General features: G+C 57.7%; 1 protein-coding gene across 5 annotated transcripts in view; it reads left to right on the forward strand.

Annotated features, from left to right (window-relative positions):
• Positions 1 to 13,995: 13,995 nt before the first annotated feature.
• The window catches only part of KIAA0930, a 35,331-nt gene continuing 23,359 nt past the window's right edge, over positions 13,996 to 25,967 (forward strand). The window contains exons 1-3 of one of the 5 annotated variants that reach the window (XM_082738837.1): positions 21,406 to 21,713; positions 22,586 to 22,678; positions 22,907 to 23,045. Coding sequence is in view for 3 of the 5 variants with exons in the window: in XM_082738834.1 (XP_082594960.1) it covers positions 14,168 to 14,381 (214 nt within the window). In the remaining 2 variants the exon portion in view is untranslated. Of the gene's footprint in view, positions 14,382 to 21,405; positions 21,714 to 22,585; positions 22,679 to 22,843; positions 23,046 to 25,967 lie in introns of those variants that run through there. The other 4 variants (XM_082738838.1, XM_082738836.1, XM_082738834.1 and 1 more) reach the window with 4 other exon arrangements.

Consider the following 25,967-nt stretch of genomic DNA (forward strand, 5'->3'; position numbering starts at 1 on the left):
GTCCCCTGTGGTCCTCTCTAGAAAGCAACAGCGAGGGCACCTGGGTGGCTCAGTGGGTTAAGCCGCTGCCTTCGGCTCAGGTCTTGATCTCAGGGTCCTGGGATTGGGGCCCGCATCGGGCTCTCTGCTCGGCAGGGAGCCTGCTTCCCTCTCTCTCTCTCTCTCTGCCTGCCTCTCCATCTACTTGTGATTTCTCTCTGTCAAATAAATAAAAATAAATAAATAAATAAATAAGAAAGCAACAGCGACCCTACCTCTGACGGTCTGATGTCTGTCGTGAACAGACTGAGCTCTCATTCTTTTTTTTTTTTTTAAAGATTTTATTTATTTATTTGACAGAGAGAGATCACAAGTAGGCAGAGACGCAGGCAGAGAGAGAGAGAGGAGGAAGCAGGCTCCCTGCTGAGCAGAGAGCCCGATGTGGGACTCGATCCCAGGACCCTGAGATCATGACCTGAGCCGAAGGCAGCGGCTTAACCCACTGAGCCACCCAGGCGCCCCTGAGCTCTCATTCTGCCCAGACTCAGCCCAAAACCTGGGTTTACAGTGGCTGCTCAGCCATCCCTGGCAACCTTTGGAGGCAGCCAGACCGAGAGGGGCTTTGTTGGGCCACCTGAAAAGGGTCTGCAGGTGCAAATCTGTGTCGCCCCCTGCTCAGAACCCAGCCCCAGCTGCCTTACCCCCAGGCCAAAAGCTCATCTGCCTGGGGGGCCGAGATGCCGATGCCCGAGTGCAGAGAAACCAAGGGAGTCGGGGTCCAGGCAAACCGGGGAGCCCGTGCAAGCAAGGGGAGGGACAGAGGGAGAGGGAGAGAGAATCTCAAACAGACTCCCCAGAGCATGGGGCCCGAGGCGGAGCTCGATCTCATGACCCTGAGACCCTGACGTGAGCTGGAACCAAGAGTTTGACGCTCAACTGACTGCGCCACCCAGGGGCCCCGGCCAGTCACATTTTTTAGGTAAAATCGGCAATAAGAACTTTTTTTTTTTTTAATTGACATCGCCCCATTTTTTGGATGGGCAACTGATTTACAGATTTTTTGGTGTAAATGACATGCAATGAAACATGCTCGTTTGAAACGTACGATGTGATGAGTTTTGACAGATACATGAATTTGGACAGGTATGCCCATAGTTCCTTGAATCCATCACGGTAATTGGGGTAATGATTTCCATCACCCCCAAAAGTTTCCTGGTGCCTCTTCTGTAAGAGATTTGGTTGCATTTTTTAGAAGTTCATATACATGGAATTATACGTGTTCTCTTTTTTTGGCCTGGCTTCTTTCACTCAGTAGAACTATTTTGGGCTTCATTCAAGTGTGCTTATGTGTATTAATAGTTCACTCCTTTTTAGCGCTGAGTGGTATTCCACTGTAAGGAGGTACAATTCGTTGATCCGTTTGCCTGTGGGGGACACTGGATTGTTTCCATTTTTTTCCTCTTGGCTACTACCAAGGAGCCACTGCGAACGCTCCAGTACAAGTCTCTGGGTGACAGCGCTCTATCGTTTCTCTTGGGGGAAATCCTAGGAGGGGAGTGGTTGGGTCACATGGGAGGTGTATGCTTAACTTCTTCCTCTTCTTCTTCTTCTTCTAAGATTTTATTTATTTATTTGACAGAGAGAGAGAGAGCACAGCAGAAGAAGAGGGAGAAGCAGACTCCCCACCGAGCGGGGAGCCCGAATCGGGACTCGATCTCAGGACCCTGGGATCATGACCTGAGCTGAAGACAGACGCTCAACCGACTAAGCCACCCAGGTGCCTGGCATATGCTTAACTTTTTAAGAAACTGCCAAATTGTCTTCCAAAGTGGGTGTGGGCGTGTGTTTACTCCCAGCAGCAGGGTATGAGGGGTCTGGTTTTGCCATGTCCCTGCTGATGCTTGCAATGGTCCGTCTTTTCAGTTTGGAACATTCTGGACATTCTGGTGTGTGGGTGGTGGTGTCTCGTATCTGATTCCCTAACAACTAATGAAGTCACGCTGCTTCTCATGGGTTTATCGGTCATCCCAGTCTCTTCTTTGGTGAAAGGTTTGTTTGTTTGTTTATTTATTTATTTTAAAAGATTTTATTTAATCTCTTACACACACACACACACACACACACACACAGCACAATTGGGGGGAGCAGCAGGCAGAGGGGGAGGGAGAAGCAGGCTACCTGCTAAGCAAAGAGCCAGATTTGGGGCTCAATCCCAGGACTCTGGGATCATGACCTGAGCCAAAGGCAGACACTTAACCAACTGAGCCACCCAGGTGCCCCTTGAAAGGTTTATTTAAAAAAGAAAGTGGTGTTAGGGGAACACCTGGCTGGTTCAGTCAGTGGAGTGTGCAACTCTTGATCTCAGGGTTATGGGTTCAAGCCCCGTGCTGGGCTTGTAGAGATTACTTAAAAATAAAAAACATTTTTTTTTAAAGTTGGGTTTTATGTCTGCTTACTGCCTGGTTATAAGGGTTCTTTTTGTGTTCTCCATTACTCGTTTTCGGTGTATGCCCCCACGGGGATGTAAGTTGTTCCTGGAGGAGGGGGAGTGCGTCCTCTCTTTATGTGGAGGGCACGGAGGTCCGTACAAGACAGAAACAGCTGTGGGACTAAACATTCATGAGGGCAATGAGGAGAGAAATGTCCAGAAGGGCTCCTTGAGGGATGAAAAAAGGTTGGAAATGAGGTTTCAGAGATAGGTCCTTTGCTGGATACGCGCTTCACAAAGAGCAAAATGTTAAACTTGGACAAAGTCCAATGTATCAATCATGCCTTCTATGGCTTGTGCTTCTGTGTACAGCTTCCCTGGGCCACTGAGACTTTTCTCTCATGTTTTCTCATAGATGTTTTCTATTTTAATGATTTCTTTTAGGTCTATGATCCATTTCATAGATGCAAAAATTAGTTTTCGTATGCAGGGTGGGGTCAGAGTGAATATTTGTTTCTTGTTTTGGGGGGTTCTTTTTTGGTCCTTTTTTTGTTTTGTTTTTTGGTATCCGGACATCGTTTGATCCGATGATATTTGCTGAAATCCTTTTCTCTCCCCACTACGCCGTGTATGTGTGGGTCTATTTCTAGACTGTCGGTTCTAACAGGCCGTGCAGACCAAAGAGAAGACCATCTCTGAGCCACCTGCTCTGGGCCCTGACTGGCCCTGACTATGTCTCCCCAGAGACCTCCTGCCTCCAGGCCTTAGCTCCCGCCGACCCCTGCACCCTGAGCATCAACGTCTCCTCCTCCGGGAGGGCGGCCCCCTGCTCCCCGTGGCATCTCTCTGTTGATTTGGTTGTGGGCGAGCTGGGTGAGGTTGGCAGGTCCCAGATCCTGTTGGGCCAGGCAGATGGAGGTGAGAGGGGTGAGGCGTCCCGGGAACCATTCTGGGCTATTGGTGTCCTGTAATGACCACTGGGCCAGCAGCACTCTCACGGCGAGCCCTGTACTTTTGAGGGCCACGTCCCTCTGCCATCGACTCCCCTCTGGCCAGCAGGGTGTCCCAGGCTCCTGTGGGGACGGCACTGACCTTAACGGAACCCCGGCTCACTCACTCAGTCACTGACTTGGGGGCTGTGGACAGGCGGTGGGGAAATGTTGGTGAGCGAACTGACATGTTCGCGCTCAGGCGCTGCAGGCTGATTGGGCAGTGAGAGAGCAGGCAAGAAATCACGCCTGTGAGTGGGTCATCACGAACCAAGAGTAGGTTCAGGGCAAACACAGGTTCCAAGAGATCAGAGGACATGGGAGTGGGACCTGGTTCGGGGATTCTGGGCCCTCCCTGGGGGAAGACAGCTGAACTGGAAGAGAAGGCACAAAGAGCATTCTGCAAGAAAGCACAGGCACAGAGGTGCGGTGGCCAGGAGGACAGGGTCCACCGACCGCAGAAAGGAGGCCAGCAGGCGGGGGGCAGGGGTGGGAGGGGCACCAGATGGGGCGAGCGAGGGAAACCAGGAGGTGCTAAGTGGCGAAGGGACACGCGCACACTGGATGTTGGAGCGGCTCGGATCTTGGCTCAGAGCAGCTGGTGAAGAATGCTTGAGGGGCTGGAAGAGAAATGTGAGTGCTACTGGGGTTTAGAAAGGGTTAATTTTCTTACAGGGCCAATGGAGCTGTGGTGATGGAAAACACCCATTTAAAAAATTGGATGCACATCTTGACGTATTGAGAAGGGAACACGCACCACGTCTGAAACTGACTTCAAAATACTCAGGAAAAAAGAGACATGAAGAAAAGAAGTTAGGATATTAACAGTTGTTCAAAGCTGGGTGATAGGTTCCTGGAGGGTCCGTGATGTTATTCACTCTGGTTTGGGATTTATTTGAAATTTTCCATATTTAAGCTGAAAAAAAAAAAAAAAGAATAATGAAGTAGGAAAGATAGATCAAGGATAGGTAGAAGCACAGATAGACAGACAGACGGATAGGAAAGAAAGATCACCCTGCTTGTCCAGCAGAGGCTGGGCTGGAGGGGCCAGGGGTCTCAGGCTGCGGAGACCCCATGGAGAGGCTGTCTGTTGTAGGTGAATTCTAAAATGAGCTTGGGTGCCCACGTATGATCTTCTCCCCTTGAGTGTGAGCGAGACCTATAGCTACAAGGGGACATCACTCCCATAACCCGTTAAGTTAGATGGCAAAAGGGAATTTGGCAGGTGTAAAGTAAATCAGGTCCCTAATCAGTCGAGTTAATCCAAAGGGAGATCATCCAGGGTGGGCCTGACCTAATCCGGTGAGTTTTTCCAAGAGGGAGTCTTGAAGCGGCAGTCGGAGAGGTGTATTCCTGTGACCTTGAGGACACAGATTCCACGAGATCTACAGCTGCAGGGAAAGGACTCCTGCCCCATCAGATAAGACTCCAGCTCCTGCTGGCACGAGGATTCCAGCTGGCCCGACTGAGCACGAACCCACGGGTGCCGGGTCTGCCCTTCTGGTCTACAGCCACCACAAGACGTCGAGCCACCACATGTGTGGTGGCTGGTCACACAGCAACAGAAAGCAGGCACGTGTCCGCAGAGTTGAGGCGGAAGAGCCAGCCGCGTGGGTCAGGGCAGTGACAGTGGGGAACGGTGTGAAGCAGAGGGACTCGCACGAGCGGGGAAGAGAAATCACCGGGTGGGGTAGAGATGAGAACGAGGTCGAGGGACGGCAGCAAAGCCTCCTGGATCTCTGGCCCGCACGGCGGACCTGCAGAGCCTGCAGGAGGAGGAGGCGGGCAGCCGGCGGCGTCTTGGGCTCTGGGTGAACTTGTGCAGTCGGCGGGGCCCAGGGCAAGGTGCGGCTCGCAAGGGCAGTCGCCCGCATGCGATGGAGGCTGGTGGGTGGGAGTCAGGAGGGGGACCCAGGGCGGAGCCTGGAGGACCAGACTGAATGCCTACAGGACCTGGTCCGGGAAGTCGGGGTTGGGGGTGTCCCGAAAGCTGGGGAGGAGAGAGGCCTCAGGGTGGGGTGAGGGCAGTGGCGTTCGGGCTGCCCATCATACAGGCCCCTGAGGCCTCCCACCGTGACCTCCTCACCTTTGGCCTGGTTCTCCCTCCCCATTCCTGCAGCGCCTCCCCCAGCCCAGGACTCCTGGCCCTTCCCCTGACCCAGGCAGCAGCCTCATTCCCCGCAAGGGCCTCCCTGACTCTGCGGTCATCCTTACACACTCAAATCTGAGATCGCGTCCCCTCTTGGAGGCCATGGGGCTCCCTGGGCTCTTGCGGCGGCTCTGGGAGGGCAAGACCCCCAGCCCAGGCCCGGTGCCCGTCGCTGACAAAGCTGCAGATCCTACCGTGGTCGGTGACATTTCTGTGGTCTGTAACGTGCGACCATAATGAACAAGGTGCTCAGTTTGAGTCAGAAGTGAGTGAAGATAAAGGTGTGATGTTTTCCCCACTCAAGTTCACAGCCCGAATGCTCCCCACAGACCCCGGGATGAAGAGCGGGAGTTCGGCCCACGCGAGGCCCGAGTGAGCCCACTGACAGCAGAACAGCCTCGCCGAGAAGGAAGAAAACCTTAGTAAACCGAGGCAGCAGCAGCAGGACGGATGGGGCAGGGCAGGGCGAGCCAGGTCGGGGTCTGAGGGCCGGGGACATTCTAGGCAGCAGGGACCTCAGGGAGGTCCCACCACTCTGGGCCTCGGCCCACCATCTGTGCAATGAGCAGGTTGGGCCCGAGGCCTCCTCAGCCCCTACCAGGGGCTCCCAGCTCACTGCCTGCCCCTCCTTTCCATCTCTGGCTAAGAGGACCCTGAGGGCAAGAGGGACACCAAAATCCATCCCATGTCAAATGAGGGGTTGTTCCTAGTGTACTTCTGCTCCGGTCGTGAGCAAGGGACAAAACCCCCTCTGAGCTGGCTTTAGCAGGAAGGGCAGTGTGTGGGCCCCTGCACATGAAAGCCTGGGCCTCACATTCCAAATCTCAGCCCTGCTCTCCTCTCTGTGGCTGCAAGCCGCTGCCCTCAGAACACCCCCCCGCCCCCCACAAAGACGACCAGAGTCCCAGACAGCTCCAGCTGGACGAGCCCTGGACCAGTCACTGTGCTGGAGAGCTGCTCTGCTGGGAGGGGCCAGCCCTGGCCCAGAGGGCTCGCCCACGTGGGCTGGAATGGGGGCCGAGTATGTCCCAGAGGAAATATCCAGACCCACCATCAGAAGATGGAATGCGTGCTGCGCGTGCAAAGGTAGCAGGACCCCCTCCCCCGCCCCCCGCCCCCAGACAGGTCTTCCTGGGACCTGTGAAGGTGAGCAACCTTCCTTGGAAAATAGCTTTGCAGATATATAATTAAGTTAAGGCTTTTGAGATGAGAACATCCGAGGCCACCGTCAAGTGTCCTTATATGAGAGAGGTAGTGAGGGACAGGAGCCACGTGGACAGAGAGGGGACAGCGCATGTGACAACAGAGGCAGAGACTGGGACGTGGCCGGGAGCCAAAGAGCTGCCGGAGCTTCCAGGAGCTGGAGAGGCAGGAAGGGCCCCTCTAGAGCCTCTGGAGGGTCTCAGCCCTGCCAACACCTTGATTTCCTATTTCTGGCTTCTAGAACCGTGAGAGAAGAGCTTTCTGCTGTAAGCCCCCAGCATGCGGTCTTTCGCTAGGGCAGGTGCCAGGAACGGACACGCCCGCCCTCGTCTCGCTTATGAAGCCCCGTACGCGGCACCTCGGGGCGGCTCCCAAAGCTCGAGGGTCCACCACTGCCTCCGACGCCTCCGCCAGGAAAGGACAGCGGCGGGTTCTAGACACTCAGCCACGAGCCTTCGCAAAGTAGGTGCTAATACATACACCCAAACGACCGAAGGGAGCCCCCCGCACCCGTGCAGCCGGTGCCTTCTTCTCCAGGCCGATGGGCTCAAAGCCCGGCTGTGCTGAGCCCTGGCTGTATGATGCGCTGCTCGGCGTCTCCGAGCCTCAGTTTACTGTCCAATAAAACGGGGACGCTCTCAGCACAAGCGGCCAGCTACTGTGTGGATGAAACGAGCTGATGCCGTGATTTCAGCCCAGGGCCGGGTGTTTCCGAAGCGCCATGTCGGTTCTCCGCTGCCCCCCACCCCCACAGCGGACAGCGAGCGGTCAGCGTTCTTTCTTCCTTTTTTTCTTAAAGATTTAATTTATTTACTGAAGAGAGAGAGAGAGCATGAACGGGGGAGAAGCCGAGGGAGAGGGAGAAGCAGACTCTCCCCTGAGCCGGGAGATTGATGTGGGGCTCAATGCGGGCCCCCAGGATCATGGCCTGATCTGAAGGCAGATGCTTCACCCACTGAGACATGCGCCCTCCCCCCAGCCCCCACCGCCCCGGTACCTCTGAGTGTTGCCTTCCTGGTGCAGGCCTCATGCTGGGCCTCGGGGGACAGAGTCATTTCTCAGGCCTTCGGTGGCCTGAGGCACTCTTGCTTTTGGAGTCTCTGTGCCTACATCATCTCAAACATGAATGTACCTTTACCAAATGTGCTTTTCCCCCAAGGAAAAAAAAAATCTGCAAGGATTTTTATAATTTTGCTCTTGAATTTACTTGGCCACCGGATTCTGCCTTGGAGGACTGTGGACGAGTCACCTAACGTCTCTGGGCCCCAGCGGACTCATCTGCGGAAGAGGGACGCCAATGTCCCCAAGTCACAGAATTCAGTGCCAGCATTTGCGAAGTCAGAAAACAGTGCCCAGCCCACAGGGGGTCCTGCATCCTTGCTAAACAAGACAAAATATATCACTATCTTTAATTTCGGATTTCCCACCAACTCTCCGGTGTTCTCAGAGTCCTTGTGACCTGAGAAAAACCTAATCCACAAAGAGTTCTCTAACGCAGTGAGACTTTTATTATAAATATCAAATCGAACATAAAGATGAGGGGCGCGTGGGGGGCTCAGTCAGTTGAGCGACTGACTCCTGATCTCAGCTCAGGTCGTGATCTGGAGGTTGTGAGATCGAGTCCCATCTTGGGCTCTGCTCTGAGTGGGGAGTCTTGAGTGTCTCGGTACGCTCTCTCTCTAATAAATACATAAATAAAATCTTTTACGAAATAGAGATGATACCATGTTATATCTTTTAGGCATTTAACGAAGCATCCCTTAATTTGGCCATTTTATTTTTGGGTTTCACAGTCGTGCACAACGTTGGTTGTTAATAGAGTGTCTACTGGCCCAAGCGGGAGAAAGCTGTGTGTTCACGCACGGGGGAAGCAGGTTCTCGGCAGGAGCTCTGGCAGCAGGAGACTGGGGGAACCAGGAAAGAAGGGCGGGCTCTCTCGCTCTCTGTCCCAGCGTACCCCACCTGTCCTTCCGTAATGTCGGGGCTGGAAAGGCCCAAGAGGACATCTAATTCAGCCTCCTCGCTGACAGATGGGAAGCCCAAGGCTCTGGAGCAGAAGGGCCTAGACAAGTTCAAACTGTGTGGGTCCCAGGTCTCCCTCCTGATGGTGAGATTTCTTTCCTTATTTCGTCCCTGCCCGCACTTAGCACAGACCACGCCCTCATCCCCGGGCAGCCCACAAGTATACAACTGTACTTCCCAGCAAACACCCCATGGCCGTGCAGTTCCATGAAGCCAGCCTTCTCCCTTTAAAGCTTATCATCCCATGTTCCTTCTGACTTAAAAGTAGAAAAGGGATGAGTTGATGCCAAAGGGTGTGTGCCTGGCTGTCTCCTCCTTCCTGGATTGCCAGGGTTCGAATCCTGGCTCCGGGCTCCGGGTTTCACGTGCTGAGTGACTGTGAACATTACTCTGCCTTTCTAGGTTACCCGAGTCTGACCTAACCCACAAAGACAGTAGCTGCCCTCCAGGGCTCAGGGCTATACTTGTCCACGTTCAGGAAGCTTCCGGCATCAAGCAGTTCCTCGGCATCAAGCAGTTCCGGCATCAAGCCCGCTCCCCCACCCCCAGTCCCATCAGGCACGTTCTCTTTCAAAATCTCTGAGTCCTTTCTTCTCGCTACTGTGCGGGTGCCTAAAATAGCTTTAAGGTTATCCCCTCCAGGGGAATTTTAGCAGGGATCTATTTTAAAAATGTAGAGTGCTAAAGGTGGCATTTCTGACAACAGCGAGGATGAAAAAATATTTCGTGTGCGACGCGCGCGTGGCGGAAAGAGAGCTGGAGGAGGACAGGGGGGGCAGCGGGGAACCTTTCGGGGGGCGCCCCGACCTCCGTGGCCGGTGAGAAAAGCCGAGAAAAGACCCAGTGTTGCAGGAGGTCTCTGTCTGGGAGTGGTTGGGTTTCATTTTCCAGAGCAGCAAAAGGCTGAGGACCAGGGACTGCGGCAAAGGAGAACCGCGAGTCATAAGGCGGGAGAAGTCAGGCGGGGAAACTCACATGACCGCGAGGAGGGCTTCAGCGGATTCTCTGGAGCGATCCAAGAGCCCGTGAACTTGCCCTTTGCCATTCCTGTGCTCATTCACCCAAGGTGGGCTGTGCTGACCTGACTCGGCCCCGGAGAACCGTCTTCTCAAGGAGAAAAGATGCACCATCAGAGTCCAGTTCCAGATCCACGGAACACTACGGGCAGGGGGGACGGTCTCAGCTCTCACCCCGGACCCGTGCACCACTGCACAGTCAACAGAAGCTTGGAGGAGAGAAGGTTGGTGGCCAGGGGCTCTCTCTATCGCCGGCATGACTAACAAAATAAGTTCCCTAAACCCACATAAATGTATTACCTTACAGCTCCAGAGAAGTACAACGGGGCTCTCACTTTGGGCTAAAATCAATGTGCTTCTGGAGGCTCTAGCGGGACAATCTGTTTCCTGACCTTTTCCAGCTTCTGGAAGCTTCCTGCATTCCTGGACTTGTCGCTCCTTCCTCCACCTTCGAGGCAGCGACCATGTGCTTATCTGATTTTCCTCCTGTCACGTCTCTTTCTGACTGTAGCCAGGAAACCTCCAATTTTAAGCATCTATGTGGTTAGACTGAGCTTCTGTGGATAATGCAGGAGAATCAGTCCCTCTCAAAGCCCTTAATGCCCTCCGCAAAGTCCGTTTTGCTCTGTAACATATACACACAGACTCCAGGATTTAGGGTTAGACATCTTTGGGGAGCACTATTGTGCCTACACCCCCCCCCCAAGTAGTCTCTCTAAACGTGCAGTTCATTTATTTGCAGAAAAGAGCTTTTTCGTTGTCATAGGAAATATGGCTAAACCAAATTTTTATCAGGAATTATAAATCTTTTATTTATTTATTAAAGATTTTATTTATTTATTTGACAGACAGAGATCACAAGTAGGCAGAGAGACCCACCGAGAGAGAGGAAGGGAAGCAGGCTCCCTGCTCAGCGGATGCGGGGCTCAGCGGATGCGGGGCTCGATCCCAGGACCCTGAGATGGTGACCTGAGCCGAAGGCAGAGGTTTTAACCCAGTGAGCCGCCCAGGTGCCCCTAAATCTTTTATTTTTTTAATTCTACTTTATATTCTGAATGTTTATATACAGAAAAGTAGATAACTCACAAACTTACAGCTTGATTTTTGTGCACTCACTAGGGAGTCCACACCCAGATCAAGAAACAGAATACGCCCTATGGCCAGGCTCATGTAAATGTGCACTAAACATTTGCTGACATGACAAAGTTCCCTATGGGGGCGCCTGGGTGGCTCAATGGGTTAAAGCCTCTGCCTTCGGCTCAGATCATGATCTCAGGGTCCTGGGATCGAGCCCTGCATCGGGCTCTCTGCTTGGTGGGATGCCTGCTTCCTTCTCTCTCTCTCTCTCTCTCTCTCTCTGCCTGCCTCTCCACCTACTTGAGATCTCTGTCTGTCAAATAAATAAATAAAATCTTTTTTTTAAAAGATAGAATATCTACTCTCAAAAGAAAAAAAATAGTTCCCTATGTCGGGGCACCTGGGTGGCTCAGTTGTTTACGAGTCTGACTCTTGATTTCGGCTCCGGTCACAATCTCAGGGTCCTGAGACAGAGCCCCAAGTCTCTGTGCTTAGTGGGGAGTCTGTTCTAGGATGCTCCCTCTCTCCCTGTCCCTCTGCCCCTCTCCTTGCACCCTCTCTATTTCTCTCTAAAATAAGTAGATAAATCTTTTTTAAAAAGTTCCCTATGTGGACAGTTACCAGGAGTATTATTGAAACAAAAAGCAGAGAACCAAAGTGATATCCATTTTTTCGCTCGACAAACATTTTTCTGCCACCTGTGCCATTCTAGACCCAGGCGTTGACCCCGTGCTGGTCTTGTGGCACGGAGTCCAGGGAGGCGGCCATGTGTGTGTGTGTGTGTGTGTGTGTGTGTGCAGTTTATGAAGCAGAAGAGAACACAAGTGCATTGGCCAAGCCTAACCAGAACGGCTTCCCAGCAACAGCAGGCCTCCAAGGCGAGCCTACGGGGGAAGAGAGGATTTCAGGCACAGGGAACAGCGTGAACAAAGGGGAGGCCAGGCAGGGCTTTTCAAGGAGTTTGAGGAGACAGACGGGGAGAGGGCCATTGGGTTTGCCTGCCTGTGAGCCCCCAGCATGTCTCATTCCCGTTCCTGCAACCCAAAGCCCCATTGTCCAGACTCGGAGCTGGAGGCTACAGCCCTCAGTCCGGTGACCTCATTGTACAGCTGAGGACACAGGCCTAAAGGCACCACACCAGCAGGGAGGCCTGGATCAGGGTTCAGACCCCCCATTTCCTCCTCCAGGCTGTTCGCCGGCCCCACGGTCCCAGGCCTCCTTACTGCCTTGTCCAAGAGGCTTTCCTGCTTTCTATCAGGCCTGTCACCCATTCTTTGCCCACCCATCCGAAGCTCCTTTACACGGGGTCCACCATGTGCCCAGCAACGGGTTAGGCATCAGGAACACAGCCGTGAGCCGCGAGGAATTGGGTGATACACGGCCTGCTGGTGTGCGGTGTGATGTCGGAGGACGTGAGGGCCATGCCGGGCGGGGAAATAAAGCAGGTAAGAGAGGGAGGGCAGGGGGGTTTCAGGTAGATGGTCAGAACAGGCCACTTGAGGAGGGGACACTGGGACCTGGGAAATCAGGGAACGTGTACAAGAACGGGGGAGAAGAGCACAACCGACCCTTGAGCCTGGCGGGGCTGCAGAGATGCCATCCCCGACACAGCTGAAACCCCCCATGTAACTTTTGACGCCCCCAAACCTTAACTACCCATAGTCTTCCGTTGACTAGGAGCCTTGCCGGTAACATAGTTGATAAGTACATGTTTTGTGTTGGTTTGCGTGTGTACTGTACATGTTTGCGTATCTACCGTGTACTGTCTTCTTACAATAATGTAAGCTTGGGGCGCTTGGGTGACTCGGTTAGGTGTCCGCCTTCAGCTCTGGTCACAATCCCAGGGTCCTGGGGCTCCCTGATGAGCTGGGAGTCGCCTGGTCCCTCTCCCTCTGCCCCTTCTGCTGCTCGTGCTCTGTCTAATAAATAAAATCTTAAAAAAGAGAAAATCATAAGGAAAATACATTTATAGTACTATACTGTATTTCTTGGGAAAAAAATCTGCCTATAAGACCTTCGCAGTGCACATCAGGGATGTTGGGGGGTGAGGTGGGGCCTGGAAGCAGGACCTGCTCCTGTGGGTCAGAGTTGAGACTCCCTCCCAGCATGGACTGTCCATTCCCAGCAGCTCCAGAAGTGAGCTGGCAGGCGTGGGTCCTGGGAAGGCCTCTGGCTGCTTCCTGCCAGGGTCTTCCCCATCAGCAGAGGCCGGCACACGAGGGTGCCTGGCTGGACCTTGGCCTTCATCAGGATCACAGCCCAGCTGACCTCGTGCGTCCCTCCTCCTCCATGTCCTCCCACCTAGTCAGCCACAGGCTCAGAGCCCTTCTCAGCGCCCTGCCTGGCACCGGCGAAGGACTGCGTACGGGACACGGGGCTTTGCATCAGACTCCCTCTGACTTTATGGGGACGGGTGAGCTCTCGCTGGGTTCTGCCGAGGATGTTCCTCCGCAACTGCACCGGGAGGAGAGTGGCAGTGTGGGGAGCAGGTGACAAACTATTCTTGCATGGGACAGGAGCGGGAGAGAGGAGCGCAGAGGGGGCGGGCGAACAGCAGCACGAGGTTTGGGGGCGGGGGCGGGTCTCGGGGACCGCGGAGCGGGTAGCGTCTGGAGGAGGTGGGAGCAGGGACCAAGGCCCGGGAAGATCAGGAGGCCCCGCGTGGGAGGTCGAGGCGGGCTCCCGACCGCCGTTGGAGGAAGAGCGTGGCTGGTGTCGAGGGAGGCGGGGCCAGAGCGGTCAGGTTTGGTGGGGGTGGGGAGGGGACCTCGCCCGCCGGGTTCCGGGCCTCCGAGGCCGGGCCCGGGGCGGGGCCTCGTCGGTCGGGAGCGGGCAGGAGGCGGGGCGATAGCGTCGCGGGGCGGGGCCCGAGCCGGGGGCGCGGCGGGGCGGTCCGGGGGTGAGTCGGGACACGGCCGGGCGGTGGCGAGGGCGGGGCGGGGCCCAGCCAAGCAGAAGGTAGGCGGGAGGGGCGGGGCCCGCGGGGGCGGAGGCGGGGCCTGGAAGGCCGGGGCGGGGCGCGGGCGGGGCGCGGGCCGGGCGGGGGCGGGGCGGGGCGGGGCGGGGCGGGGCGGGCGGTGGCCTGGAGGCGCGCGGGCGGCCGCGGCGGCGCGGAGCTGCGCTCGTTTCCCTGGGCTCGGCAGCCGGGCGGCGGCGGCGGCTACAGCGACGGCGGCGGCGGCGACGCGCACAAAGGCGGATTGTGGCTTCACTGGTGCTCGCGGCGGGCGGCGCCGGGTCGGGGGCGGCGGGGCGCGCCGGGGGCCCCGGCGGGCGCGGCGCGGGCGATGAGCCGGGGCCCGGCATGGCCTCTGCGCGGCCGCCGGGCCGGGCCTGCGCCTCGGCGCCCGCGCCCGCGGGGCTCCGGGTCGGGCCGCCCGCCCTCCCCGCCGCTGCCGCCGCCTCCCCCGAGCCTGCGGGCGGCGCCGAGGCCGAGGAGCGCTCGCTGCAGCGCATGCTGCGCGCCATAGCCGAGGAGCGCGGCCGCCTCAGCCTGCGCCGTGAGGTCTGCGGCCTCGGTGAGTGGGGCGGGCCGGGGCCGCCCGCCGGGGCAGTGCGCGCCTCCGCGGGTCTCCGCGCCGGGCTCCGTCTCTGCGTGTGTCTCCGTCTCCGTGCGCGTCTCGGTCTCCGCGTCTCGGTCTCTGCGTGCGTCTCCGTCTCTCTGTGTTTCCGTCTCTGCGTGCGTCTCCGTGTCCGTCTCTGCGTGTGTCTCTGTGCGTGTGTGTGTCTCTGTCTGGCTCTCCCCCTGCGTGTCCTGGCCTCCTCCGTGCGCCCCCAGCTCCCCACGGATAGGTTTTTCCTGCGTTCCTGTGTGTTGGTCTCTGATTTCGGTCCCAAGAGCGACTCCGCAAGAGAATGTTGCTGGGTCTCTTCCCCTTTCCCGGGTCTCTCGGTGTCTCCCTCTGTCTGTCCTTTCGAGTATGTCTGTTCACCCTTCTTCCTCGCCCGTGGTTGTGGCAGGTCCCTCCCTTCCCTGGGAAGCCCTCCCCGGGGCTTCAGTTCCACTGCAGGGAGTGTGGGCGTGGGATCTGGGGAGACCAGGAGATCAGCACGGGAATGGGGGGGCAGGGCCCAGTGGGGTCTAGGCACACCTCCCTGCAAGTGTGTCGTGGCCACCATGCCCAGCTTCCTGAAGCCTTTGTCTCCTGCACCTCTCCGCACTGCCTCGCCTGCTCCCCATCAGCTCCAAGTGGAACCTGTTGGGCCTTGGCCCCCAGAAGACACCCACTTAGCACAGAGAGCAGGACCTGCTGCCTCTCTGGGTGTGACCCTGTTCAGTTGAGGCCGTAGGTCATATGTCTGCTGTGGGGTGGGGTGGGGGTGTCTGGTATTGTTTGGAAGAGCCTGGGACTGTTAGGTGTGGGTGGGGTCTCCCTGCCTGGCTGGGTGTGAGGTCATCGCTGGGATTGGATCCTGCCCAGACTGAAGCTGAGAAGCCCCCTCCCCTGTAGGGTGGGTTTTTCATTTTCTCCGTGAAAAGACCCCTCCCTTCTTCATGCGGAAAGGATTTCACTCCACATTGTCAGCCACCCCCACCCCCAGTCTGAGCTGGGGATTTCTGGGGAGGGGCGGGGGGTGTGGGTGTGGGTGACTGCCTTGTGAAGCAGGGAATGTCAGCTTTGGAGATTCTACCTTTCCCCTCGTTGCTCACCGTCAGGGAGTCCCAGAGAGCCAACATAACCCCTCTGGTCACACAGCAGCGGGGTCACCGCTGCCCTAGGGTTCCAGGCCCCTCAGCAGGCCACGCCCTGGAAGCGAGTGAGAAGAGGAAGTAACTTGCAGCCCTCCTTCCAGTCCTCCAGGCATGACACCTGTCCCCTCAGCCCAGCCTGCCCCAGGACCGACCTTTCCTGTGGGCAGGGGTGGGAATTGCGGGCGTGGCATTGGGGGTGCCTACCAAGTAAGGATGGACCAGGAGATGGGTTTCTCAGGTGTCTTTTCTGAAAAGGTGTCACGACTTCATTTTGCACAGATGTTGAAGGATCCTTGTTTGTTCATTCAGCAAACGTTCACTGAGCACCTACTGTGTGCTGGGCTGTACGCCAGGTGGCAGGCGCACCTGCTACCTGGCTCAGGCTGTCTGCGATGGGAGGGGTCCGAGGGACCATCTGCTGCAGGCCCCTCCCCCTGCTTGCCCGGAAGCCCCACGCAGCCCCTCCCCGCTTCACGTGAGCACTCCCCCACCGTCCTCGACCACTGAGCATCTTGTCTCTCCCCTGTCAGGCCCTGTCCCAGGGAGCCCACGGGGCCATTCCTTAAGGACAGTAGTAATTAATTTTAGCACTTGGCGTTTACGGAGTGCTTACTATGTGCAAGGACATTGTGTGTGCTCAGTTTGATTCTGACTTTGCCAGATAGGAATATCCTCTCCATGCCACAGAGAATCCAGAGGTTCAGAGAGGGGAGAGACTTGCGTAGAGATGGTCAGCGAGGAAGCAGCATGGCGGGCATTGACCCTTGGCCAGTCTGACCCCAGAGCCCGCCCCCCCAGATGCCTCCAGCTAGCCCCCCCGGGGCCTGCTGTGCTGCCTCTGGGGAGGAGCAAGGCCTCAGGTCTCCTGTCCTGGCGCCCTCGCCTCCCTCCCGTGCAGGGTCTCCTGTCTTGCCCCCACCCTCCTATCCCGCCCGTCCCGCATTCCCCTGAACTTGGTCTGCGGTGCTCTGATGCTGTTTCTCTTCCTGGACAGCCACCCCTTCTCACCTGCCCCACACACGCCTACAGGTGTCCTTTAAGCGTCCACTCCTGCGCTGCCACTTTCTGGGAACCCTTTCTCCACGTCCTGTCCCTCCTCCTGGGCTCTGCATACCAGGTGCATGTCTGTGGGTTTATCAGGCCTGTTGTGGCTTTGTGAGAGTCTGTGTGACTGTTTCCCCAGCAAGTGAGCCCCTCGAGGGCATGGCCCAGTAGAGCAGGTGCCCAGGAAACATTTAGCAGGCAAATGAGAGACTCTCTGGGCTTGTAAATTAAGGATGAGCATGTGTATAGAACGTGGAATCTTGGCCTCTTAGCAGGGCTCACTTTGACCATCTTTCATTTATCAGATGAGAGAGGGGAGGCTCAGAGAGGGCCAAGCTTAACAGTGACCTATTGCCAAAGTAGAGTTAGGACCCGGTGGTTGGCCTGTGCACCCAGACGGGAACCCAGGACGTGGACACGGCCCGCGGACCACTTCCGCCTTTCTTCCCTTTACAGCTGTGACAACCTGTTAGATGGAGGAATGTAAACCGCCCAGGCCGCCGTTGCTGTGTCATTAAAGCTGCGGTCATTCACAAGCATGCCATGTTCCCTGAGGTTGTTTCAAAGGTGTCAGGGAGCCTCTGGTGGCGATGCTCGACCCCAGACACACTGTTGTCACTTCTGAGTCACAGCCTCTAAGACGGGAGAGGGGACTGGTGCCCCCACACAGGGATTGTCGCTCGGCTGTCATGATGAAAGGCACCTTGTGGATGCAAACATGATGGTTGCATCTTTCCTTCAGCAGCATCTGTGTTGGAAACATCTCGTGAGTGCCGGGTGGGGGGATCGGGCCTGACCCTGCCTTGCGGGAGGCCACAGCTGAGTAGGGGAAAGAAGCCAGGTGCACTGTGGCAGCCGAAGCAAAGCTCCTGCTGGCAGCAGCTGCTCCGAGCAGGACTGGGGGTGGTTTATATACAGGAAACTGCTTGGGATTCCAGGGAACAGATGAACCAAGCTGGCTGGCTGAGCGAGCTTCTGTGGGGCTCCGGGTTCTCTGAGCTGGGAAGAGTCAGGAGGTCCAATGCCCAGATTATGGGCGATGCAGACATCTGGACCAAAAGTGGACATAGCCTGATCCTTCCTCTGGGGCTTGGGCTCTCTCGTGGGCCTGGGACGTCAGCTCCAGCACGCTGGGCAGGAAGGCTCCCTTTCAGCAGGGGCGGCGCGCCACTGACGTTCGGCAAAGCCCCGTGGACTTGACCCGGCCCCGGGACCTGGTGTCCACCAAGGACAGGCAGGTGCTGGGAGGGGTGAGGCCCCCTCATGCTGCTTGTCTTCAGGCCCTGCCTAGGCTGTGCACCTTGTAGAACTGCTGTTTGCCTGGCCTCTGGCCCCCTTCTAGGTGGCTGAGGGCATTCTCTCTCTGTGGGGCCAAAGGAGAGTTTCATGTTCAAGGTTTCCTTTTATTCTTGAAACAGTCCTATAAGGTAGGTATTGTGGTACCCTTCTCTTCGTCCTGATGAGCGAAGGCAGGTTTAGAGGTGTAGTAACGTGTCCCTACTCACGTGGCTGGGAAGGGGCCGAATCTGTCTATAAACCTAAGCTCTTAGCAGAGGGGTACCCCGCCCACACCTGCCCTCGGGGTGCTGGCAGCCTGGTCATCACACACGCGCACTGCTCCCAGGCACAGGTGGGTTGAGGAAGGGCTCAAGTCGAAGGATGAGAGGTTCCCTCCGGAGGCACGGAGGAGGGAGTCCCCACGGCTGATGGGGGGATGGTGCGAGGTGTGGCCTTTGAGAGGGGCTGCGGTGGGGCAGGGCCTGCCGGGGCCGAGGAGGAGAAGCCGGCCGGCTGCAAGGGAAGCTGTGTGGGAGCTGGGGCTGCAGCAGTGGCTGAGCCCTTGGCCGGGCCTCGGGGACTGTGGTGGCTGTTGACTTGTGGGGTGGCCTGCCTGGCACCCGGCACGCCCACTGTGCGCCAGGCGCCTGGCAGCCCTGGCAGTCTGGTAGTTCCCCAATTTGCAGATGAGAAAAGCAGCTTCAGAGAGCAAACTGACTCACCCAAGGTCAGGTCGCTGGGAGGCCGCGGGACTGGGGTCTGTGTGACCTGTCAGAGGCCACGAGCTGCCTTGCAGGGAGTCCTGCGATGAGCCAGAGGGCACTAAGCAGGGACGTTGCCTTCCGGTGAGCTTCTGCCCCGGCTAAACACCCACGTACGCCGGACACCTGGTGCCAGTCTGAGAATCGGGAAGAGGACCGTACAGCCTTGGCCCAGCCCGTCACCCTTCTGCCGGGGTCAGTGCGGCTGGACTTTGGTGAGGGGCGGGAGATTTTGGTGGGAGATGTGCCTGGAAGGGAAGACTGGGGGCCTGTGACCCTGCACAGCGGCGATGGCAGAGTCTGTGGGTTGTGGGAGTTCTGTGAGAAGTGGCAGGTTCACGGACAAGCGTGGGGAGCGGCTGAGACTTGGCGCAGGGTTCCTCGCTGTTGCCCTTGTCATTAGGAGGGACAGGAAGGGCCTGGCCCCGTGCCCCGGCGTGAACTTGGAGTTGAATGTGTGCTCTGGGGGGCTGCCTTGCTGTGCACTCCCTGCAGACAGTTTCCCGGGGTTCCCTGGGGTCCCGGGCCCTCCAGCCCAGCTAAGGCAGGCCAGGCTGGTCCTGGGCCCATGCTCTGGGGAGGAAGTGTGACCCTTTGTAGTGGTGGCATTGCCTCTTTCGGTTCCTGGGCCTGTTTTTAAGGCCTGTGGGTTCTGGCTTCAGGCCGTGTCTGGGGCTGGAGCAGCCTGGAGGCTGTGGGGTGGTTCTCTCCTCAGGCAGAGACTCTGGGAGCTCCGAGGACTTTGGACTTCCCACTTTAAAGAGCCCCAGGGTCCGGGCTGCAGGGGTGTCTCTGTCAGACCAGAGTGGGCTGAATCGTCTGGCGCCCCTGGGCCTGCAGGCGACGGCCACTCTGCCCCTGCTGTGTCCCCTCCTTGCAGCGGCTGCTGGCTGCTGCTGATGCTTGCCTCTTTTACCGGCCTGGGACAGTGGCAGAGCCCGAGGCCGTGGAGGGGGAGCCCCACGCGGGATCCTCGTGAGAAAACAGCCTCGGAATCCCCAAACAAATGTTTTCCCAATGAAAAAAAAAGTTCCATGCACATTATAGGAACTGGAAAATTTAAGAAAATGGGAAAAAAATTACTCACCGTTGCAGTCACCCAGAGACAACTATTAACTTTGCGAAGCCTTTTTATAAAAGAATTCTTCGTTGTTCTCTGGTTTCTTAGTCATGGTTTCTGACTTAAAATTCCTAACACATTTTCCATGTTGTCCAGACTTGAAGTGGAAGTCCACCAGCCTGAGCCTGGGGTGTCACAGACAGTCGGGCGGGGCTCAGAGAGGACCCTGACCCCGGTGGGTCCCAAGGGCTGGAATGAATGCCTGATTTGATTCTCCCCCAATCCCCAGCCCATGCAGGGGGCACAGCTGCAGGCCAGTCAGGGGCGAGGCAGGGGTGTGTCCTCAAGCACATTCGTCCTAGGTCCCATTGGCCACAGATGGGGGCTGGGGTGTTGCCGTTGGACCTGCAAATAGGGGATCCGAGACATGGACCAGGGATAGGGGCTAAAGTCTGGGAAAACCCAGCTTGGGGTGGAGCCTTTACAACCCAGGGCCCCAGAAGCCACAGCTAAGTTTGAGGAGGACCCCCTCCTCTTAAAAAGGGAATCCTGGTACACGTGCGGGCCTCCGTCTGTTAAGCGTCTGCCTTCAGCTCAGGTCGTGATCCCGGGGTCCTGGGATCGAGCCCCGCATCGGGCTCCCTGCTCAGTGGGAAGCCGGCTTCTCCCTCTGCCTGCCGCCCCCCCTGCTTGTGCTCACTCTCTGTGTCTCTCTGACAAATAAATAAATAAATCTTCAAAATAAATAAAAGGAAATCCTCTGACGTGACATGGCACAAGCGCCCAGCTAGCTTGAGTGTCTGTTCCTGACCAGTGATTAGCCGAAGGATGTCTGTTGACAGAAGTAGAAAGAGGCGGCTTCGGTTTTCTTTTTTTTTTTCTGTAGGTGGAGTTGTGGTTACTGTTTATCTTTTTTTTTTTTTAAGATTTATGTATCTGAGAGAGGGGGAATGAGGGGGCGGGGGAGGGGCGGAGGGAGAAGGGGAAGCAGACAAGGCTGCAGGGAGCGGGTGGGGGGGCAGTGGGGGGGTCGGAGGACGGGTATGTGCGGTGAAGAGGTGATCGTTTCTTGGGGGGTGTCCCTTGAGTGGGCATTCCTCACAGAGGGCCTCCCTGGAAGAGGCAGACTGAGGAGGACGGCAGAGAACGTTCCAAATTGAATTGTCCCCCAGTGCTGTGCTGCTTCGGGGAGATCCCTGCCGCTCTCTGGGCCTCTGCTCTCCCGGGGGGTAGGATGCAAACACGATGGCTGTTCTGCCTCCCCCCAGCGCAGAGGCCAGTCTCCAGACCTAGAGCCGCAGAGAGTATCACGGAGGCTGCCGGGACAGGTGACAGGGCCCGGGGCCAAATCCAGGGGGCCTGTGAGGGTGACCTTGAGCAAGGCCCTTGCCTCTGGCCCTCACTGTCCTCTTACATAAAGGGAGGGAGGGCAGACTGACCCGCAGCGCCATTCTCAGCCCGAGGTGTGGCGCGTGAGTCCCAGCCACCTGTGACAGTCAGGGCCGGTGACACCACGCCTCAGGGAGGTCCCTGCCACTCGGGTGCTTTGGCTCAAGCTGACGGAAGTGAAACGGGAAGAGGCAGAAACAGGAAGAACCCCGAATCCCACCCCGCACAGGGGGAACGGGAACCCTGTCATCCCACAACCCCAAGCCGTGGCCTCCCCTTCGGGCTGTAGCCTGCACAGCCTCTGAGCCCCCTGCCTGGGGGTCAGAGCCTCCTGGGGTGACTCGGGATTCCTTCTGACCCGGGGTGGAGGGGAGCGGCCCCCCACGGTGGGACTCCTGAGCTGTGTCTGCATTCCGGGCCGCAGGGCACCCGGGGAGGCTGGGGAGGCCCGTGGGCTCCGGAAGAGGGCGGGAGCCAGAGCAGCTCCTGCAGGCGGGGGTGCGCCCAGCCGCGTGTCCTTCCCGTGGCGGCCCTGAGCAGAGGCTGTGTTCGCCCTGTTGGCAGATGGAACTGGCGAGGCCTGGAGCCACTGGGGCACGGTGTTCACGGTCCCAGAGCAGTCAGTGTGGGTTTGGGGCCCAGTCCTCTGGGACGTGAGGCTGTGGCCTATGCAGTGTCTCCCTCAGATGCGTCCGTCTCCCCAAGGAGAGGCATTTGGCACCTCCTCCCCGAGCGGCCTCACCCTGGTGCGGCCCAGAGCAGGAGCCCTGCCGCCCTCCGCCCGTCTCCACCATGAAGCAGGGAGGGGAGGGGGGATCAGGAGGCGGAGACGGATGTGGGAGGGGGCCCTTCTGGGGGAAGCTGCCTAGTAGAGGGCTGGGACCCCCGTCTCGGGGGAAAGAGTGCAGGCCCCGGGAAGAGGAACGCTGTGCTGGGGCCCGGCCAGTGACCCAGTGATCTCAAGCCTAGGTGGCGGGGCGGGGGTGGGGCGAGCCAGGAGGTCACAGCTCCCAGCTCCCAGCTCCTGTCTGGGATGGGGCGTCTTGCCTGGGTGTCTGTGGGAGCCTCGGAGGTTCCTCGGGGGACCTGCAGCCGGTCTTACAGGCCCCGTGTTTCACGAATCAGAGCAATGAGTCAGGAGTTGGAATAAGGTCCCAGCCTCAGGAGGTGGGCCGCAGACTGGGGGGCATCTCTTTGGGCCCCAAACTGCTGGGTGGGCTCGAACCTGGAAAGGTTTAGGGGAGGGCACCGAGTGGCAGGGGTGGGGGAGCCCAGAGGATCACTTCTGGAGACAGCGGGTGGGCGGTGGACCAGTCTGGCGGATGCCCCAAGAGAGGGCCTTGAGGACAGAGTCAAGGTCTATTTCCCACTGTGCTGGGGGCCTCCCACAGAGCCACTCTGGGAGCGGAGCGGGTCCACCCTGGCCGGGATCCCAGCCACGCCTGCCATTGTGGTCCTTCTGGGTGACCTGAGTCCGGCTTTGCTCTCCTCTCCCAGGAAGTCAGCTCTTAGGGTGATCCCGGCCGTGACCTGAGGGCTGGAAATGCAACAGAGGGCGGAGGATAAAGGCCTTGGTGGTGGAGGCTTTGGGTGAGTTTCAGAGCTTCTGGGCGTGCTGTGAGCTGGCGGTGGTTGTCCCCCTCCCAGTTCCGTGCTCAGCCCTTGCCCACCCGCTGTTGGGTACCCTGCCCTGCGCGGGTGCTGGTCCCGCTGCCAGCAGGGGGGCCTGGCTTGGCGGGGCGGGGCGGGGCGCTCGGGGGTTGGGAAACCATGCGGAGGCGGAGGCTGGGAAGACATCCCCGGACTGGAGATTTGCAGGGTGACATCAGACAGGTGACTCAAGCCGGGAGTGACATCAGACAGGTGACTCAAGCCTGGAGCCTCCCATTTCCTCATCAGCTGAACGAAGATGGAGACTTGACGCCGCAGGGTGTCGCGGAGGGTGGACAGAGGAGAGGTAGCACGAGGTGGGAGGCCTCAGGGCTTGGGCGGGGGGAGGTGACGGCTGGGGTGACACATGGGGGCCATGGGCATGGTCAGGGTGGAGACCTGTCAGCGAGGAGAGGCGGACCGTGGCGGGCTGTGGGTACACCGGTGTCTGGTCCAGGAAGAAGGGCGGGGGGACCACGCCACAGACTGCGGGGCTGTCCGGACAGCCCGGCTCACCTGGAGAAGGAGCCCGGACTTCAAGAAGACAGGGAAGCCGGCAGGGGTGTTGGGCTTCTCCTGACCCGGCCCCCTTGCCGCCCTGAGAGCCCTGCTTCCCTGAGGCCGGAGCAGAGCCCTGGCCAGGCCGTGGGGACCCGTCTGACCCGCACTTCTCTGTCTGACTGCCTCGGCCCCACAGGCAGGGCGCCCGGGCAGAAGCTCTGTCTCTTGCGCCCCGAGGGAGGGCTTGAGCTGGCGAGGAGCACTGAGAGGCACGAGTCGGTGAAAGGCCCATTGAGGGGACCACAGAGGCCCTATTCATCATCCGGCCACTGCAGGGGTGCGGGGGAGCGTCCGGGGGCTGAGGGCTGCCTTGGACTCGCCCCAGAGAGGCCACTTGACCACCCCCCCGCCCGCCTTTGGGAGGGGGCCAGGCAGAGAAGAGGCGGCTGCCGAGCTAGGCGTGTACTCGGGGGGCACCTTCCCACAGCAGAGACACCCCAACTCCCCCGCTCCCCTCCAGACCCCTAGCCCGGCCACACCAGGTGGCCCTGCCCCTGGCTCCGCCCACTTCAGTGTGACCCCTCAGATGGGGAGTCTCCCTAGTGGCTTCTGACTTGCGTAGACTCAGGACACGGTGGGCCACACACACCTGTGTGATACTTCCGGGGGGCTGCCGCCGCCCCCCCCACCCAGCTCCCGGCACCCGGCCTCGGAGAGCGGCCCTCGGTCAGTGTGGGCTCCAGACCGGACCAGGTGTGGATGGGGTGGGGAGGGGTGCAGTGCCTGCGACCTCGGACGGCCCGTGACCTCACTGGTGACTAAAACCCGCTTCCGAGTGTGGACTCGGGAACGTAAGCATTGAGCACAGCGCCTGGCACAGCCTTCAGTGGCATTTAAGTTCACGGGCATCTCTGTAGTGTTTGGGCGACAGGAAGGCCGACTGAACCCTAACCCCGCGGGCATCTGCTCGACTCCCTCCGTCTCACGGTTTCTTTCACTGAGGCGTTTCTGTGCACTTTGCTGGCCTGCTTTTTTGTTTCTGTTTTTTAAACTTTCTAGCCTATGCATTTTTCCAAGTAACTGCACTGTTACTAAAACAATTGGGGGGAAGAGTAATATATTTTTGAGACTTTCTGAGTAGGTAAACGTGCCACAAGGGCATCAAATCCAAAGGGTATGAGGAGGTTCAAGATGAGAGTCTCCTTTCTCTGGCCTCCCGGGAGGCTGACACAGGCGGCAGCGGCTTGAGCAATGCTTGTTAACCTGGGCGCCTGCCCAGGGCCCACCCTGCAGGAGGCCTCACATGTCCCCGCCCGCAAACTCCCCGCAGCGTTGGGGAGGTGGGTTCCCTTCTCACTACCCTTTTACAAGTGGGAAACGCCTCCAGGGGTTCGGGGCTCACTGGCCCCTGTTGGGACTGCCGGAGCCTGGAGGAAGCCCAGCGCCCGCACTGCTCCGCGCCTGCGCTCCGTCCCCTCCCCCAGGCCTCACTCGGTCACGGCTGTTCGCCTTAGTAGTGAGAACCTCTTCCTCCAGGTTCTGCGCTCCCTCGTCGCACTTCCTCTGTCCCAGAGATCTTAGAGGAACGTTGCAGTATTTTGCAAACACCACTGTCATAATTACATAATTCGGAAAAAACCCGAGGGGGTGGACTTGCCGGCTAGAAGGCGTGAGCAGGTGCGGCTCTTCAGTGCCTGCCATCTCCGTGGGGATTTTCATCAGCCGGACGTGAGGTCCTGTTTCTCGCCGTTCCCTTCCCCCTGGGAGTGTGGTCAGGTGTTCCGATTTTTACAAACCTGCGAGGTGGAAAAGTAGAATTTGGTGGTTTTCAAAGAATATTCCTCTCACTGTATGAAGTTGAGCTGGTTTTCGCGTTTGGAAAGCTGTATCTTCCTTTGCTTTCCATTCTGTCTTACTTTAATTTTATTTATTTATTTGACAGACCGAGATTACAAGTAGGCAGAGAAGCAGGGCAGGGGGAGCAGGCTCACTGCTGAGCAGGGAGCCCAATGCGGGGCTCGATCCCAGGACCCTGGGATCATGACCTGAGCCAAAGGCAGAGGCTTTAACCTACTGAGCCACCCAGGCGCCCCTATTCTGTCTTATTTTATATTTGTTACATGGAGCTTATTATTTATTAGGGAAATTAGACACAAGATCAGAGTTCCAGTAGTTTTTCTGGTGCATTGTTTTCTTTTATGACGCATGTGGGGCTTTTTCCCCATAGACAATTTTTATTTTTATGTCGTTCGATGAATCTTTTCCTTGAAAGCCTTGGTGTTCTACTTAGAAAGGTTTTTTTCGTTTCTTGAGAGAATAAAAAAAGTTCTCCCGCCATTTTTTTTTCTTTCTATGATTTTACTTTTAACGTTAAACGTTTTGATCTTTTAGAATTTGTGTCGGCATGAGCAGGGACCCAGGCTGCTGCTTTTCCCCTCGCTAGCCCGTTGTCGCAAGGCCCGTGGCCGGAGGCCCGTCGTCTTCATCCTGCGGGTTTGAAGGGCGACCTTGATGTGCACGAAATCACAGCGTGTCTCCTGTTTCGGTAGTTTCTGTGCTCGGCCACGGATCGGTGTGTTCATGCGCAGTGCTGTCCTGGCTTCACCGGTCACGGAGTTCATGTCACTTACTTGTTTCGTTGGCCAAAGTTTATTGCTTCCTCTCGGCCAGACACTATTCTAGGACCTGAGTATGCAGCAATGAACCGAATGACCAAAGCGCAAACACA

The sequence above is a fragment of the Mustela nivalis genome (genome assembly GCF_964662115.1).
Source record: "Mustela nivalis genome assembly, chromosome: 7".
Classification (NCBI taxonomy): domain Eukaryota; kingdom Metazoa; phylum Chordata; class Mammalia; order Carnivora; family Mustelidae; genus Mustela; species Mustela nivalis.